The following is a 16,151-nucleotide window of genomic DNA, read 5'->3' on the forward strand; positions in this document are numbered from 1 at the left end:
CTAATTGTGCTTTCTTTTTAGCAAACTTCTATCTTTTCACTAATGGATTTGAGTTTATGCAACGTCTTATGTCTATCAATACCTGCCCTATTATTTTACATAAGCTTAGCCAAGTTAGCAAGACTTTATGGACAAAGATGCTTGTGCTTTTGGAGAAGGAATCTATCCTCCTGACTCTTGTGAACTGAACTGCTCTTCAAGAGGGGATTCTTGTGTTTTCTTAGATCTGAGACTTGTCAATCTACTATAGGGTTAGAGGTTGATATATATGATAAATGTGAACAACCTGAATATACTGGTTTACACATTATAAAAATGCCTCACATTGACTCAAAACATTTCTGATTTGGCAATATATGAAGTCATTTCTTCCCAATTTCCTGCCTTTGTACAACTAAGGAGTCTTTTATCACTCAATTCGCTTTACTAATACACAAGAGGTATAATTCAAGAAAAATAATGAAAAAAGTACGCACAATGTTAGATATGAAGTCTTTTATCTACGGTGTATCGGTCTTAGGCATGTTTAGAATGATTGAATATAAGCTGAAAACAAAAAGCGGGGAGCTGAATAGCCGGTTTTTCTTTTAGTTTTAAAAGAGAGTTTGATTGAGTATACAGCTTGCGAAGTTAGGAATGCAATTTTGCATCTTTGTAGGAAGCGGTACATAAGTGTAAGGGGTCTGTTTATTCTTTTTGTTTTAAATGAGAGAGAGAGAGAGAGAGAGATTTTATTCCCATCTTTTGGAAGATTTTATTTCTTGATTTGCTTGTTTATTTTTGCTTAGTCACCTTCTTCTTTCTTATTTATTTCTTGTTTTCTCTCTTTTGTTTTTGTTGATGTATTTAGTAAGCACTAGGTTTGCCCAAGAGACTCCGCGGGTCTTTAGAAACCCCGAGTATAGCTGCTTATCCTTGAGCACTGATGACAACATAAGTGTTTTTTTGCTTGCTAAGTATGTCTTCCTTTTGTTTTTCAAAAATTGTTTTTGTTACCTCTTTTTTCTTCTCTTTCGTTTTCTCTCTGATTTTTGGTGTAGATTTTTGGACTTTAGAACAACAAAAAATTCTAAATTTGTATGATTGGATATATTCTAGTCTTACAAAGGTATATAGACTTTTATAATGCTTTCTTTCCTATTTGGACTGGTGTGACAAAGACTTAAATTTATAAGAGTGGAGGTGTCATTTGAATTCTCTTGGTGTAATGGTGTGGTGCAAGCTCACCTAGTTTCTGCTGTGCTCTGTCTGTAATTTCTCTTGCATCACAGTGTCAAAGTGGCTAAGCAATGCAATGGACTTTTCTATGTACTTGTCCAGTTTTAATTTAGCGACATGTCTCACTTACCTTATTTTCCCTCATTTCCTTTCTTACTTGAAATGCTGGTCAGCTCAATGCTTATGCCCCCCTCTTCCCCTTTTTTTTCAGGAGAGGCAAAAGCAAGAAGAAGAAATGAAGGCTAAAGAAGTAGAGCTGGTTAGGGGAAACCCCTTACTGAATCCAACATTTTCTGTAAAAAGAAGGTACATTTTCCCAACCGCTTGCTTTGTTTACAGGTGAAATTTGGTCCATTTTGGGGATGACTAATTGGGAATGTTGAATGTGGCAAATAGGTGGGACGATGATGTTGTTTTCAAAAATCAAGCGCGGGGCGAGCCAAAGGTTACAAAGCGGTTTATTAATGATACAATCAGAAATGATTTTCATCGCAAGTTTCTTAATAAGTACATGAAATGATCTCTGGGTCAGTAAACTGTGGACAAATTTCTATCAGCACCAGTTTTGCTAGTACCACTCTCTGTTCTTTGTGTCTTTTTGTTCAGGCTGCCCTTTGCAGGGCCCGACAGTGCGCAGTGCCATCTATGCAGTGTAAATAAGAAACTATGTAGTCTCTATAGGAGACCTGAAGGTCACCAGAGATTGTGTATAACAATAGAGGGTCAGGGCCTGTCCAGTCCATGCAAAGTCGGATCTGGACTGTGCATCACATGTCAGTAGATGCTTACAAGCTTGTACAATACATTTACAAATAAGATTTTTACGTGCAGCTGAAAGAATTTTGGTCCTCCAGTTGTCAAAAGGTGCCTTGGAGCGCATTTGGTTGCCTTATGTAAAGATAGCATATGTGGGTCGTCACGACACTAGAGCTATGAATTCACTACATTGTGCATGGTGGGTGCGTCCATGATAAGGGTCTGTGTATGGGTGCACACATGCAGATGGGGGTACGTGCATAGGGTGTGTTGGGGTTTTATATAACAAGTAATTAATACCTATTTGGTGTAGTTGTGAGTGACATTCAAGAGAACTTATCCAGTTTCTACTCTTTCTTTTTTGCATAATAAATTTTAGGGTCAGTTGCAGAAAATGCGACGAGGGGAAGGCAAAATTTTTCTGAATATTTCAGTCTGATAAGACTGCCAGATAGATGATTGATAGAATATTATTGCTCAGCGAGATGATAGACACAAAAATTATGGAGAGACTAGGTACAGCCAATTGCATAGACATTAATGTTGGAGGGTAACCTTGGTGTGCACGAAACACCACCACAGGGAGATGTCCCTACCTAGTGTGTTTGGAGGGATTTGAACTAACAACCTCACGGTTGTGCCCAAACCCTTACCAACTGGGCTAAAATTTTGGTGACTGTTAGGTTCATAACTTTTATTACAAAATATTTAATGAAATCTACAAATTTGAGTCTTACTCTAAATTTGAAAAGAAAATTCTCATCCAAACAGTTTATTGTACGTAATGCAAGGATGTGCAATGCACATGCTCTTGTACCTTTTGAGATTCATTCCTTGACAGCGAACCCATGGCTTGCAGTGCATGAGGGACTTCAGACCTTACGAATATAAAAGGCAAGGATTGTCTGTACTAGGCTGTCAAATCATTAATCCAGCATTATCGGCTTCAAGATGTCGTTCATGCCAAAAGTGCAAGATCTTGTTCGAGTTTCTCTTTCAGAGTTTCTTGATTGACCGACCTCAGATTTATGTTTCCATATCTCAACCAAACTTACGTTTTCATGTCTTCCTTTAGAATCATAGGGGTCCATTTGTGATCCACATAAAACTTTTGCTCTATCTTGAGCAATCTTTAGCTCATGCTAACATTTCTTCCATATTTATCACGCAGGCCTCCGGGGGGTACCTCTTAGATGTGATGGTTTCTTGGAGACATATGTCAACCTCGGTGTGAGGATGACAGCCAAAATTCCATCATTGGGAGTCACCTCTCCCAATCTGAAAGTTCTCAATCTTTTGAAAAATTGGAAGTGTCTAATTAGCGTCATTTTGAGACATTGACTATGTCATGAGGTAGACGGAAGAGTCTAAAGGGTTATTCAATAAATTTGTTGTGCTAATGGTTGTGAACTTCCCAACCCAAGTTTGGTAAGTCATCTACGATGAACCAAATTGCATCATCTCCTCTGGTAACCAAAATCCATAGAAATCTTTCCCACTTAACCTCGAGAATTTGTAGAGGATGCAACATGTTCCAATCTTAAAATGTCACTGTTGGCATCTGAACCCCCAGTCTTGGACATACACTTTCATTCTCATCCAATAAAAGCTCCACTATAACAAGACACTTGTCTCACGGTATTCATATAAAATGTTTTTCATTATGTGATTCCTATCAGCTATACCTACTTTATCCTTGGGGAGCAATAATTCATTGTTGATTGTATAGTGATTTCTAACCTCATTCTCGAAGGTTTATCCTAAGAATCCATAAAACACTCTAGAGCTTCCATCCTAGACTTCTTGCCAAATGTGACCAAAATACCTATATTGACCTTTAAGAGAATGGTAGAAATCAATTCCTATCCCAACAAAAGCTAGCACGTTTACTTATGCAATCTTGTTGAAAGCATTTGCTACTCGTTTTTGATTGCCTTTATCATATCTTATCAAAATTTAAGCTCTTGCATCAACTCCACCATCTAGCCTTCCTTTCTGAAGCTGATTACAAAAATACCTAAGGCTTCATGATTAACTCTAACCTCGAAAATTAAGCCATATGGATAATGTCTGCATACCTTCAAGTCATGTATTACTACATATGATTGTTTGTAGTGTAGGTACAGTGGTAGCCTAATGCTTCAAAGTCTCGAAACTATTCAACTCTTTGTGCTATTTTTGTCACCCCCTTAAGAAGTTTTGTATCAAACGAGCTATTTGGGCATAATCCCGAATTTGATTTGAAAATAGAATTGATTGTATTTGTTCAACTATTTGAGGGGGCATTTTGAATGCTTCAAAGAGCCTTATTTTGATGCTTTGGCATTCAAACTTCCTCATTCTATACATAAAACATTCCTTCACAATACGTATTTGATGATATTGAGTATGTTGATCAATTATTGAAATTGTTAGCACCTGCTAGGCAATCTATTAAGGTCATCCATTCTAGGAATGTAATATTGATTCTTTATGGTAATTTTAATAGTTAACACACATGCAATCCCACCATCTCCCTTATTAACCAATAGTACCAGTGTGTCCCATAGGGATTCGCTAGTTTTTATATGTCCCATCCTCAAATGGATTCATGAAAACAGGTTCAATACCAGGAAGTAGATAAGTCCAACGATGGCCAAAAACCCTTGGATAGTTTGTGTAGCCTCTAAGTTTAGCTCTAGCAGACACTTGAGGATGTGCATATGATTTGATCCCCCTTGCTAAATTTAGAAGCTCGATGCCACCTTCTCGATGCCAGTAGTAGTGCGAGGAAGCCTTGTGAATAATCCTACTCAATCTCGACTATCATGCAATCCTTCAAATAACCATTTGGACTTTGAATTGCCCTTCAATGACACAAGCTCTTTAAACACTATGTTGGCATTTTTCTTGGGTTCATAGGCTACAAAAAGCAGCTTGCTTTAGTCATAGTTTGATCCTAAAGTACCCACAAAAAATTCTGAGCTATTTTATGTAACCTATAGTCTTAGAGTTTGCAACTACATTAGACTGCAGGTCTATCTCATAATTTGACTTGCTACCTTCTGGCATGCCCAAACGTCTCTACTGTCGTCGTTGATGGGCACAAGCAAGAGCACCAGCATAACCTCTATAGCTTAGTGTGCACACAATCTTGTTCAACAAGCACGAATAAAGCAGCTCGTACACTCTCACATGCCCACAACTCTCCTTGCACAACTCACTACCCATGTAGCGAGGCACCCCCCACTGCTTACAAGAGCCCTCACCTCACGTAGCCTTTCACAAACTCAATCCTCACACTCAGTAGTTCTAGCAGACAACATGAAGTGTGCGACCTGTAGACACAACCTGCTTACACATCAACATGTTGGATGAAAATCTTCCAAAAGGGCATCCATTGGATTAGCAAAGCTCCGATGTTATTGCAAGGCAATCACAATACCAAATGTTCCCCTTCCCTACGCCAATGAGAATGGCACTAACACCTCCTGTCTCCACCATAACTTTGGCACAACTATGGTGCAACACCTTTCGTAGTTGTCCTCAGAGCCTTGAGCTAATTACCCGCAAGAGCAGCTTCAAACCTCATGACTACTACTGCGTAAAAATTACCCTCTACACGCTTCTCCCTTTTCACCTTTCCTACCACGACAATCTTTAGGCAACAATGATAGATGGCAAGCATGCTATCTTCCAGCCTAAATTGAGCCCCCTTCTATACTTAAAATAGCCAAACATGAGCTGTCCCTAATGCTCTCCCTTGCAATCTCCAACCAAATGCCATTGCCATTGTCATTCAGGAAGAACCACTATGATGGCCTATCATGGAGCTATAATCATCATCTCTAGTGGCATCCCTTGCAATCTCTTATCAATAGAAATGAACAACAAAAAGATACACCATTCCAATTTCTTAATATGCGCAACCATGCGATCTTTCAAGAAACATGAGGAATCTAAATTGTGTGCTTAGTGCTCCTCTAAATGTGCAATGTGCTCCCTAAAGGTGTCTATATTTATATCTATCAACACCCTTGTGCATATGTACAATATGGTTTCTTGGTTCCCAAAAATAGCCTATCATTGTCACCTTTTGTGACATTGAATCTCATACTCTGCTACAAATCTTTAATATAGCCTACCTCAATTCTTTGATCTTCATCCCCAAAGACTATCCTTTGCCTAAACGTGTGCAATAAAGAGAGGGTAGGCCAGACACATGGTTTGGACACTGAACCAAAGCAATAGCTACAATGGTCTAGCATTGGATGAAAAGAGATGTACATTGATGATGTGCAGACATAATGATTATGAAAATCCTTTCCTACAACACCTGATGCTTTTTGCTGAAGGTTTATGAGATTGTGAAGTACTCAAGCTCAAAGTTTCTTTAAATCTATTATCCGCCCATAAAGGTTTCTCAAGCTTTATGAAAAGCTTTCAACATAGATTTGCCTCCGAAAGAGCTTCATAGCTTTTCCTTCTCCTTAAGTTTCTTTTGAACTTATCAATGGAATTTCATTCCTATACCAAGAAGAAGAAGAAACCTAAAGACACGATGCAGATTTCTCAAAGCAAACTATGACTAAGAAAACACAACCACTTAAAGACCAAAGGTGTCTTTGTTCCATGGCAAGACAAAGACATGCTCTGGTACTACTGTGAGAACTCCACCATGTTCTCTACTAAGATCATCTTCAATGAGCCATTATAGTAACTCGACCATAGAATGCATAAGCTAGAGCTCTCCACACAACAATCGAGAAAAAAAGTCACCCTCAAGCATTGGAGGCGATAATAAAGGCACACAACCCATCCTAAGCTAGCAAGCCTCTATGTTCCAAACCATTAAAACCCCATCCACAAGGAATGCATTGCAACCCTTATGTAGCAAGATAAAGAAAAACTCAAGATCTCACAACAAAAACTTGAATCCCAAGTTCTTATAGAGAGCCTAGAGAACTCTTTAGATAAGGAGAAAGTCTGTATACAATAAAATAGTTTGATGTGTAAATCTAAGTACAAAATTATAACAAATCTATACCAACACCTTGAGAAAACATTGGCTAAGGCAAGGCACCAAACTTAGGCATTGTTTGTTGAACCATCCACTAAAAAATCATCCTATATCATCATGCGTGTCTTGTTAAACTTTAGTGGCTATGCTAGTGGAGTCCCTTGATGCGCTTCTTATGTACCATAATCTAGCTCTTCTACTATGAGTCTATATTCATGCTCCCCTCTGTGACTTCAAGTTCCATCTGTGAGTTAGCTCCTCCATCTTTGCAAGTGGTATTTTGATTGGTCCTTTGATCTTGAGATTAACACATTGCAACCTTTACCACAAAGTCTAGCTTTTTGCTAATGAATATCTGGGCTTGCAAAAAACTCTCTCAATGGGACATGGAGTCGTTGCTAAGAAAATCTCCTCTCTTACCACATTTGTAGATGCCATGTCTGACTGGACCTCCTTTTCTTGGTTCACCTTCTTCTTTTTACAATCTTTAGCAAAATGTTTAGGCATGTCACAATAGAAGCATTTATTTTTGTTCTCTCTTCTTCTTATTTTCACCATTAGAAGATTCCTATCCATCATTCTTGCATCCTTTTTCTGTAGCTTGCCTTTTTCAATCTTGCCGTTGCTTATGAGAGCCTTCTCATCCCCATCGCCACTTCATTTAGGCTTCTTCTTGAAGTAATAGTGGGACTAGTTCCTTGAACGTGATTGACCTTGTCCATTCTCTAGTGATGGTAAGAGTCATTATCAACCCTAGTAGATCTTCAAAAGCTTGTTAGCATTGGTTAGCAAGGCCAACTGATTGCTGTCCACATTGTGACCAATTGCTTTGAGTTAATCCCTAACGATAGTCACCTTCATAGGTGAGTCATGAGTTGACACTATTTCCACCATCTTCATGTTGAACAATTGACTTTGGAACACGATGAGTCTCCCACTATTCGTGGTTTTTAATAAGATGAGTCTCCTACAATGGAACAATTGACTTTGGAACAAGATGAGTCTCCCACTATTTGTGGTTTCTTATAAGAACTTGCATGCTTCTTGTGCCATATTTGCCAATTGGATATGAGGTTTACTGAACTAAGTTGTCTCGATAATAATGGAGAGCGGATATATTCTTCAAGTTCCAGTCCTTCGTTCGATCTTGATTTCCTGGAGCTAAGATATTTCCCGTGGTATCCAATACATTGAAAGTTTTTGGCTCTGTGCCTTTCATCAACTCCTAGATTTCCATCGCCACCAGATGACTATGAACTTCAATTCCATATAGAATAGTCAGTTCCACCTAGCTTCCCAAACTCATCGAGGACTCATGAAGGTCTCATTGAAGTTTGGCTCTGTGCCTTTCATCAACTCCTAGATTTCCATCGCCACGAAATGACTATGAACTTCAATTCCATATAGAATAGTCAGTTCCACCTAGCCAACTCATTGAGGACTCATGAAGGTCTCATTGAAGTTTGAAATGAGTGAACCCAATCCCATAGCAGGGTGTGGATGACAAGAAGTAATTTACTCACTGCAAGTCAACACACCTAAGTGTGGATAATCATTGCTACTTCGCAAGGTAAGCACCCTTCAATGTGGAGTATGCCTTCTTGTTGTTGATCTCCAAGACACTAGAACTTGTCAAATGCTTGGATTTGATACCATGTTAGAGGAAAGGATTGCTTGCTACTGCAACCAACCATTACACAATAGAAAAAAGATGGTATCAACATCTCTGAACAAAGACTTGAATGCCAACTCAATTCGTGTGTATATAAAAAGAAAGTATATACAAATGTATAACAAAACAATCTCATATATAAATGGTAAATCCAAGTACAAGATCCCAATAGGTCTATACCAGCACCTTAGCAAACATTTGGTAAGGTAGGGCACCCAATTCATGGACTATTTACTGCAAGGGGAGGAGAAAGTGTCTATGTGACAGGCCACCCAGCAGGGTCTGACAACAGCAGGCATGCCCCCCTCAAAAACATCAAGAAAGCGCACCTCGACTCCCATAGAAGGAGAGTACAAGTTGTGCCCTCACAAACACGCTCACTGCGTGGGGAGGCCTAGCTATGCACCATTGGAAGTGCCAACTCAAGGGATCCCACCTCCACCTCTACGAAATCTTAGAGGTTCGGAGGAGGTGCACCCCCTTACACAATTCATCACCTAGTATTTTGACCACTGGCGATGCGCGCATCCAAAGCGCACAAGAGGAGGATACAACCTCGCCCCCAATGCTCTAGTCCCATAGACTGATGTAGATGCCCCGGTCTACAGCCTCGCTGGTGCATTCCCTTCCTCAAAATGGAGTAGTTTTGATAGTACTACCGCAGTGCCCACGTCGATCATTGGATCCATCCCTTGTACATGCCAATGGAATGACGATGGACTTGGGTAGAATTTCGAGAACTCCAGCAAAAGGACCCTAATATGTTGTACAATTTTCGGAAGTAAAACTTCCCCAAAAAAATGACCCAGGAGGGATTTTGCTTCCACCTCTAGCAATTCAACGACACGTATGGCTCGATATCCAACCTCACCATCATGACAACGGTCCACTTTAACCGCCTCCTCGGCTTACTCCTTCGCGACCTCCCCACCCACAATCGCCCCATCGATGACCGCCTCCACAATCTGACCAATCAGATTGTTTGTGGGAGTAATTCTCCATACTTTTTGTGGGCCCCTGTTTGTGATTGTGCCATCATGTAAACAAAAGGATTACACAATAATCTATGTACTAAATTTCTATTTGAATTGACTTTTAAAGATCTGCCACAGTTAGGTATCAACCTAGGCTATAATTGGACATAGCAGGTATGGGCCTGGCCTTTAAAAGTTCCAGCTAGGTATCCCATCCTATGTATGCCTATAGGAATATCCATCTATATACCATCCTATCTATATCTACAAGAATAGCCATCTATATACATGTTTGCAGGAATAGTTGTCCATGCAAATGTACTCAAATTACTTTAAGTGGTAGATGCGGATATTCTCCTATGACTCCATGAAAACTAGGAAATGGGAATAGTAGATCTCTAGGGGCATCACAAGGGGAAGAATCATATTTTCAACTTCTTCCATTTTAGGGTGAATCTAGATACTAATACCAACAACTATCAATGTTTTAAGACCACCATACTATAGTCCCACTAGTTTGGATTCCAAATTTTCAATCCATTTTGGTTTTAACAAATTAAAAAAAAGTTATAAAGCGTGCCCTCAAATGGGTGTGCATCACTTTAGCACAACATTGGAGGCCTGTTAATCCATGCCTAATGTTCTCATTTAGGTGTGTCCTTGAGTTGAGGAGAAGCTCATATAGTGTAATTTTGAATGATTACTTGGTTTCATGTATGTACATAACAAAATTTTGATGTTTTTGAATAAATTGCTATATCCTATAGTCTTCAGGATATATGCTTCACATGGAATATAGCACATGTAATGCTTTAACAGTATCGTTCCAAATCCTTACTCCATAATTTTTTGGTCTCATGTTCAAGTTTGGAATGTGTACTACAACTTGAAGACAAAGGTTTCCAAATTTCGTTGAGCAATGCATAAGTTATGGGTCATGCAAGATACCTATATACAGAAAATTCCCCGAACCTCCCCAAAAATGGCTACACCCAAGCAAACAATGAACCCTTCAACTGCGATAAAGGATGAGAGGCTAAGATTAGTTTTAAAACCGATTTTATGATCTCCCACACAATAAAGCATGAGAGTAAGATGAAATACTAAGATCCATTTTATAATCAATCTTAACATTTTCCACTTGGTAGACTATGAGATGTTGAGATCGGTTTTAAAACTGATCTTCTGTTTGGAAATATAACATCGAATTCATTTTTGGGTTGTAATCTTCATATTTTATGATGTTTATGTAGATATGAATTTAGATTTATGTATGGAAATGTAATGTGGGATTTGCATTTGGGTTATGATTAATGCCTTTTTAAATTAGAGAATACAAATCGTATCCTGTGATGATGAGACCCCTATGAAGATTGGAGATATAATCTAATACACAAAAATACTTAGGTTACCATTGACAATGGAATAAGAAAATATAATGTAGATTTATGATCACATTTTTAAATGTAAGCATGGACGACATTCATTGAATCCTAACTTCACACCTTGATACTTTTGCATGCCATGACACATAAGGAAATCCCTTGCATATAGAAATACCACACAGAGAAAAATCAGATGAGTCAATGGAACACATTCAATGTTCTTCATCTATGAGAACAAAGAAATTACTTGTACTTGACCTGAATGGAATTTTCCCCCTTAAGTCCAATAAGCCTTCTGATAATATAAAAGCATACAAATTTTAAAGAGAACATGGATTGTGCTTCAAAATGGATGTGTTCAATTCTTGGATAGATTGTTTTAGCACTTTCATGTGGGAATATGGTAAAATGCATTAAATCAAGAATGTGAATTACATGGTTCATTTGATGGAGAAGCTTGCAAAGAAACAATTTCTATTCTACAAAATTATGGGGCAAGATCAATGCCACAAACTACTTATAGAGATATTATATAGAGCGGACAAGTTAGGTGTTCAATGCATGTTTAAGCCCTTGCTTGCCATGTGGGAAAATGATAAAGAGTTTAATCCTAGTAACACCTTGGATTGTTCGTTCAAAGGGTGTGTAAACCCAGGAGAAAATGGAATATATTTGGATACTTTTGACATAGGTGAGACTGATGACATATTGACTATTGAACTTCTCCCTTATCTCCTTCGATTGAGAGATGTGTCAGATATAAGAAATATTATTAAGCTTGACCCTTATGGCAATGAACCAATACATACCAATAATCATCATCAGTTTATGTATTTCAAAGAAGTGATTTTGGAGTGGGAGGAGTTCACTATGAAGTACATAAAACACTTCTTAGAGGCATCTGCACCAAGCCAAAAGATTAGTTGAACTAGCTCAAGTCATTTTGAGATTGTTTAACATAGTAATCAAAGTGGAGATGCTTTGTGAGCCAAATAAGGAACAATCATCAAAAGCCCAAGAGCAAGAGCAAGAGCTCAAAACATGCCTAACAGAGAGAGAGAGTATGCTTAAAATTCTATTTGGAGATATGGGTGGTCCTAGGTCTACAACACATGAAGGCGCAAAAAGATCGAGTTTGAGTAAACTATTGGTCCAACTTCCAAAAACATGGGATGGAAGTCTAAATGGAATAACTGTTCCCACATGTTGGGAGCAATTAACTACTATGTTGACAAGGCTTGGAATGGTTGAATCAAAGAGATATAGAATATGTCAAGGAAAAGAGGATTCCATACATGCTCCAATACTCTATCTACCAAGCAAAGAGGACACTTATAGTGGTAACACTGTTGAATGCCAATGCAATAGAAATGTCATTGGAAAGAGAAAATTAAAGCACGATTGTTTAACATGTTGTGAGAAGTGTGAGAAATGTGCAGTGCCTAGAAAGGAAATGTTATGTTTTGACTACATTTCGATCGGTGAACAATTGAAACTACTTACTAAAAGTAGATTTTTATGCCACAAATTATTGGAAATGTGGCGAAATAAAGACAAATGGTTGGTATCGAACAATTCAATGAAAATATTAGAATTGATGAGTTCTGGGATGGCAGTAAATGTACAAGTGTTAAAGAGTTTTGGGATCCAGAATCGGAATTTGAGTTGCCATTGGTATGTGAGAAGGGTATTGCAAACAAGCTTATACAGCATGGCCATCTTCACTTAAATCGAAAGCACTTTTAGAGGGTTGGAAAGAACATGAGAAAATTTACAAATTTGTTTGCAAGGCTTTTCGAGCTTTGATACAAGGTCCACAAAGACTCTGTAAGGTAAATTTTTTACATATATACTATGTGTGGTCTCTAGTTAATTTATGTTTGAGAATTCCACGTAATGTTGTACTCTAAATGTGTCTTTGTTTACATATACAAGGAGATCCACACAATTTTGCTCTCTTATTGCACTGGGATGGGTTCCAGATATCAAGAACAACCCAAAAGAATTGTGGCGTCATCGAGATAAAGGTTCTCAATTGTGGAAAGAAGTCCATAATTGGAGCAATACCAGTCTTGTTCATTCCATTTAGTTGCAAAAAAATTATAGGAAGCTCAAGCAAACTCTTTCATGTTTTTATGAAACCTTTGATAGATGAATTAGAAAGTTTGTTCATAGATGGAATTGATATAGATTTCAATTATCCAATGCCTTTAATTTTTGGGCATGATAGCTCTTTTTCCCAAACCTTCAAAGCACGTGCTATGCTTATGATGGTGACTGGTGACCATCCAGCTCAATGTAAGATTGGAGCTTTTAAAGATCTTGGCCAAGCTTTTTGTCATAGAGACAAACCTATAGCTACTTTAGAATGTGAAGGATCAAGTCGATACCTTTATGACCAAAATAGATTCCAATTCAAATATGCTCCAGCCAAGAGGTCCACAAAAGATATGTTGAGAGACTTGCTTCTTGCAGAGCGAGCAAGCACTCAAACGCAACGTGAAGACATTTTTAAAGAGGCTGGTCTTTCAGGTAGATCATATCTATGGAGATTATATGATCTTTATGGGTTCAACTTATCTCTTGATCTTGTGTACGATTGTATGCACATACTAGCATTGAATATGTTTTCAAAGTACATGAGCTCTTTAATGAGAGATATCGATAATAGAGTGAAGAAAGAAATCGATGAAGCAAATCATAGAATGACATTGGCCACACCTTATTCCATCCGATATGGTCGATGGCCAAGGTTTCCTAGCAAGTATTTTGAGAGTTACAAGGCAGTGGAAACACAAAAGTTCGTACAATGGTGTCTTCCTTATGTCCTGAGTGAAGTCCAAGGTATTCCTAAGAAATTCTATGATTTGGGTCTCTTGATCATAGATATTGCTCATGCCTTTTATAACTATACTAGAAGCAATGGCTGGTCTCAAGAAGACCTAAACACTCTGAGGGTATTGCTTGCTTCTTGGAGAGTAAGATCAGAAGAGTGGATTGGAAGAAACTCAGCTCCATTAGAGCATGTTGTAGGTTTCGGAGAATTTCTTGATGATATTTTGCGACATGGCAGCCACGATGGGTTTTGGTGCTACATATATGAGTGTATGGTCTCAACATATGCTAGCATCAAAACAAACAATAAGGACAATGAGATCTCATTTGCAAACTATCATCGAAGGAGATTTTTCACATGGGTCTTTCTACATATTCAAGAAGATGCTGATAGGTTGTTTCCTCATCAAAGGATGTTGAAAGAGTTTCATGGAGTTCTTTCAGTCCCAGATGGATATTTAGTGGACAAACATGGATGTTATGACTGTCCTCAATGGCATTCATTAGGATTGATACATGTATCATCCATTGAAAAAGCGAAACATTTATGGAGTTTAGCTACATTGCATGCGAAAGACTATCCTTGCCAAAGAGTCATTGGCCAAAAGGGTATTGTAATAGCAAGAAAGAAGCCAAAAGTTAGATACGCAACAAGTGAGGAAAGAAGTATGTAGAGCAAAATCTTCAATTCGGGATTGAGAGAGTAACAGAATATAAGAAAATTATGTTTAAGGGTGAGGTTTATAAGATTGAAGATAAGGTTATCATAAAGTCTGAAGAGGATGCAACATTAGTCTCTAGTGTGGGACACTGGAAAGCGTGTATAGCATCATTTTTTTCCTTTCAGCATAATGGTGACATGCAACTATTCTTTGGAGCACACTACTATAGGCAACACATTGTTGTTGAAAGAGGATATGAAAGATTAGATGTTGATGGCACCACTGGCATGAGTGTCCTACAAAATGCATATTTGCCATACACCTGGAATTGTATAAGGCCAATTAGTTCTTTATTGCATAAGTTTATTCCTCTACAGCATGGAGGTGGTATCATTGCATATGAGACAAAAGATTTAGGATTGAGAACACGTTTAATCCAGCCTGGTTGCATTGGATGTATTCCTCCTTGGCTAGAGGAGAATGATATTGTTTTATTAAAGTCTTGTCTTGCGGATACAATATGTTCACCAAATGATCTCAAGTATGCCGTTGTCAGATATGTGGATCACATGCTAAATCAAGTTAAAGTAGCATGGCTAAAGCTGGGGTTTACGCAGAGGAAAAGAGATGGAAGGTCTCGATGGAAGACAAGGAATGGAAGGATTGGTAGTTTTGTGTGTCTGTCAACGAGACGTGGAAAGTTATCAAGACAAAGAACATGGTAGTTCAGGGCAAAGCCAAGATAGTTCCTATCATGTGGCAATCTTAGGCATGTAGCTAGGATACATGAAGTTAACATCATTCAAGGAATTAGAAAATGGATTTGGTACGTATTTGTATTTGATTTCCTTTTACATCTATTTCTGTTTTGTGTGTTTTTATTTCATACTAACAGTAACTTAACTTTTTTATGCTTATGTTGTGCATGATCAAGATGGCTAGCAACAACATGGACATGGCGGTGCTACTAAAGAAAATGATGAGTGAAGATGCAAGTTTCCTTGGACTCTTGGATTCCATGGTTAGTTCAATTAAAGGTATGTCATTTTTTTGTTGGATTTATGTTATGCATTTGGAGAAAGAAGGGGTTGAACATATAGAGAAGGTGCTGCGTGGTTGATGAATGCATGGAATGTATTCACTGCATTTAGAGAAAGAACGGGCTGATTTTGTAAGCATGTATGTTATGCATTTGGAGAAAAAAGGTGGCTGAATTTATAGCATGTATGTTTTTGCCTTTGGATGTAAGGGAAGGGGTTGAATATATGGGAGAAGGGGGCTGAATATATGGGAGAAGGAGGCTGAATTTACGGCATGTATGTTTATGCTTTTGGATGTAAGGGAGGGGGCTGAATTTATGCATTTGGATTTAAGGGAGAAGGCTGAATTTACGCATTTGGCTTTAAGGGAGAAGGCTGAATTTTTGGGTGAAGAGGATTGTTTTATGAATTTATGGGCTATATTCATTGCATTTAGAGAAAGAAAGGGCTGATTTGTAAGCATGTATGTTATGCACTTGGAGAATCTATGTGGCTGAATTTATATCATGTATGTTTTTGCCTTTGGATGTAAGGGAGGGGGCTGAATTTATGGCATGTATCTTTATGCATTTGGATGTAAGGGAGGGTGCTGAATTTATGGGACAAGGGG

At 38.3% G+C, this 16,151-nt stretch overlaps 1 protein-coding gene across 2 annotated transcripts in view; it reads left to right on the forward strand.

Moving 5' to 3' along the window:
* EMB2769 (Cwf15 / Cwc15 cell cycle control family protein) overlaps positions 1-2,058 on the forward strand; it is a 46,445-nt gene extending 44,387 nt beyond the window's left edge. For both annotated transcript variants that reach the window (XM_087401576.1, XM_087401575.1), the window contains 2 exons: positions 1,430-1,524; positions 1,615-2,058. In XM_087401576.1, the coding sequence (XP_087257702.1) occupies positions 1,430-1,524; positions 1,615-1,738 (219 nt within the window). In that variant the 3' untranslated portion in view covers positions 1,739-2,058. The remainder of the gene's footprint in view (positions 1-1,429; positions 1,525-1,614) is intronic.
* Positions 2,059-16,151: the final 14,093 nt, after the last annotated feature.

This window comes from Dipteris shenzhenensis, chromosome 30 (assembly GCF_047967505.1).
Source record: "Dipteris shenzhenensis isolate YYH24624 ecotype China chromosome 30, Dip_SZ_1.0, whole genome shotgun sequence".
NCBI classification, from domain to species: domain Eukaryota; kingdom Viridiplantae; phylum Streptophyta; class Polypodiopsida; order Gleicheniales; family Dipteridaceae; genus Dipteris; species Dipteris shenzhenensis.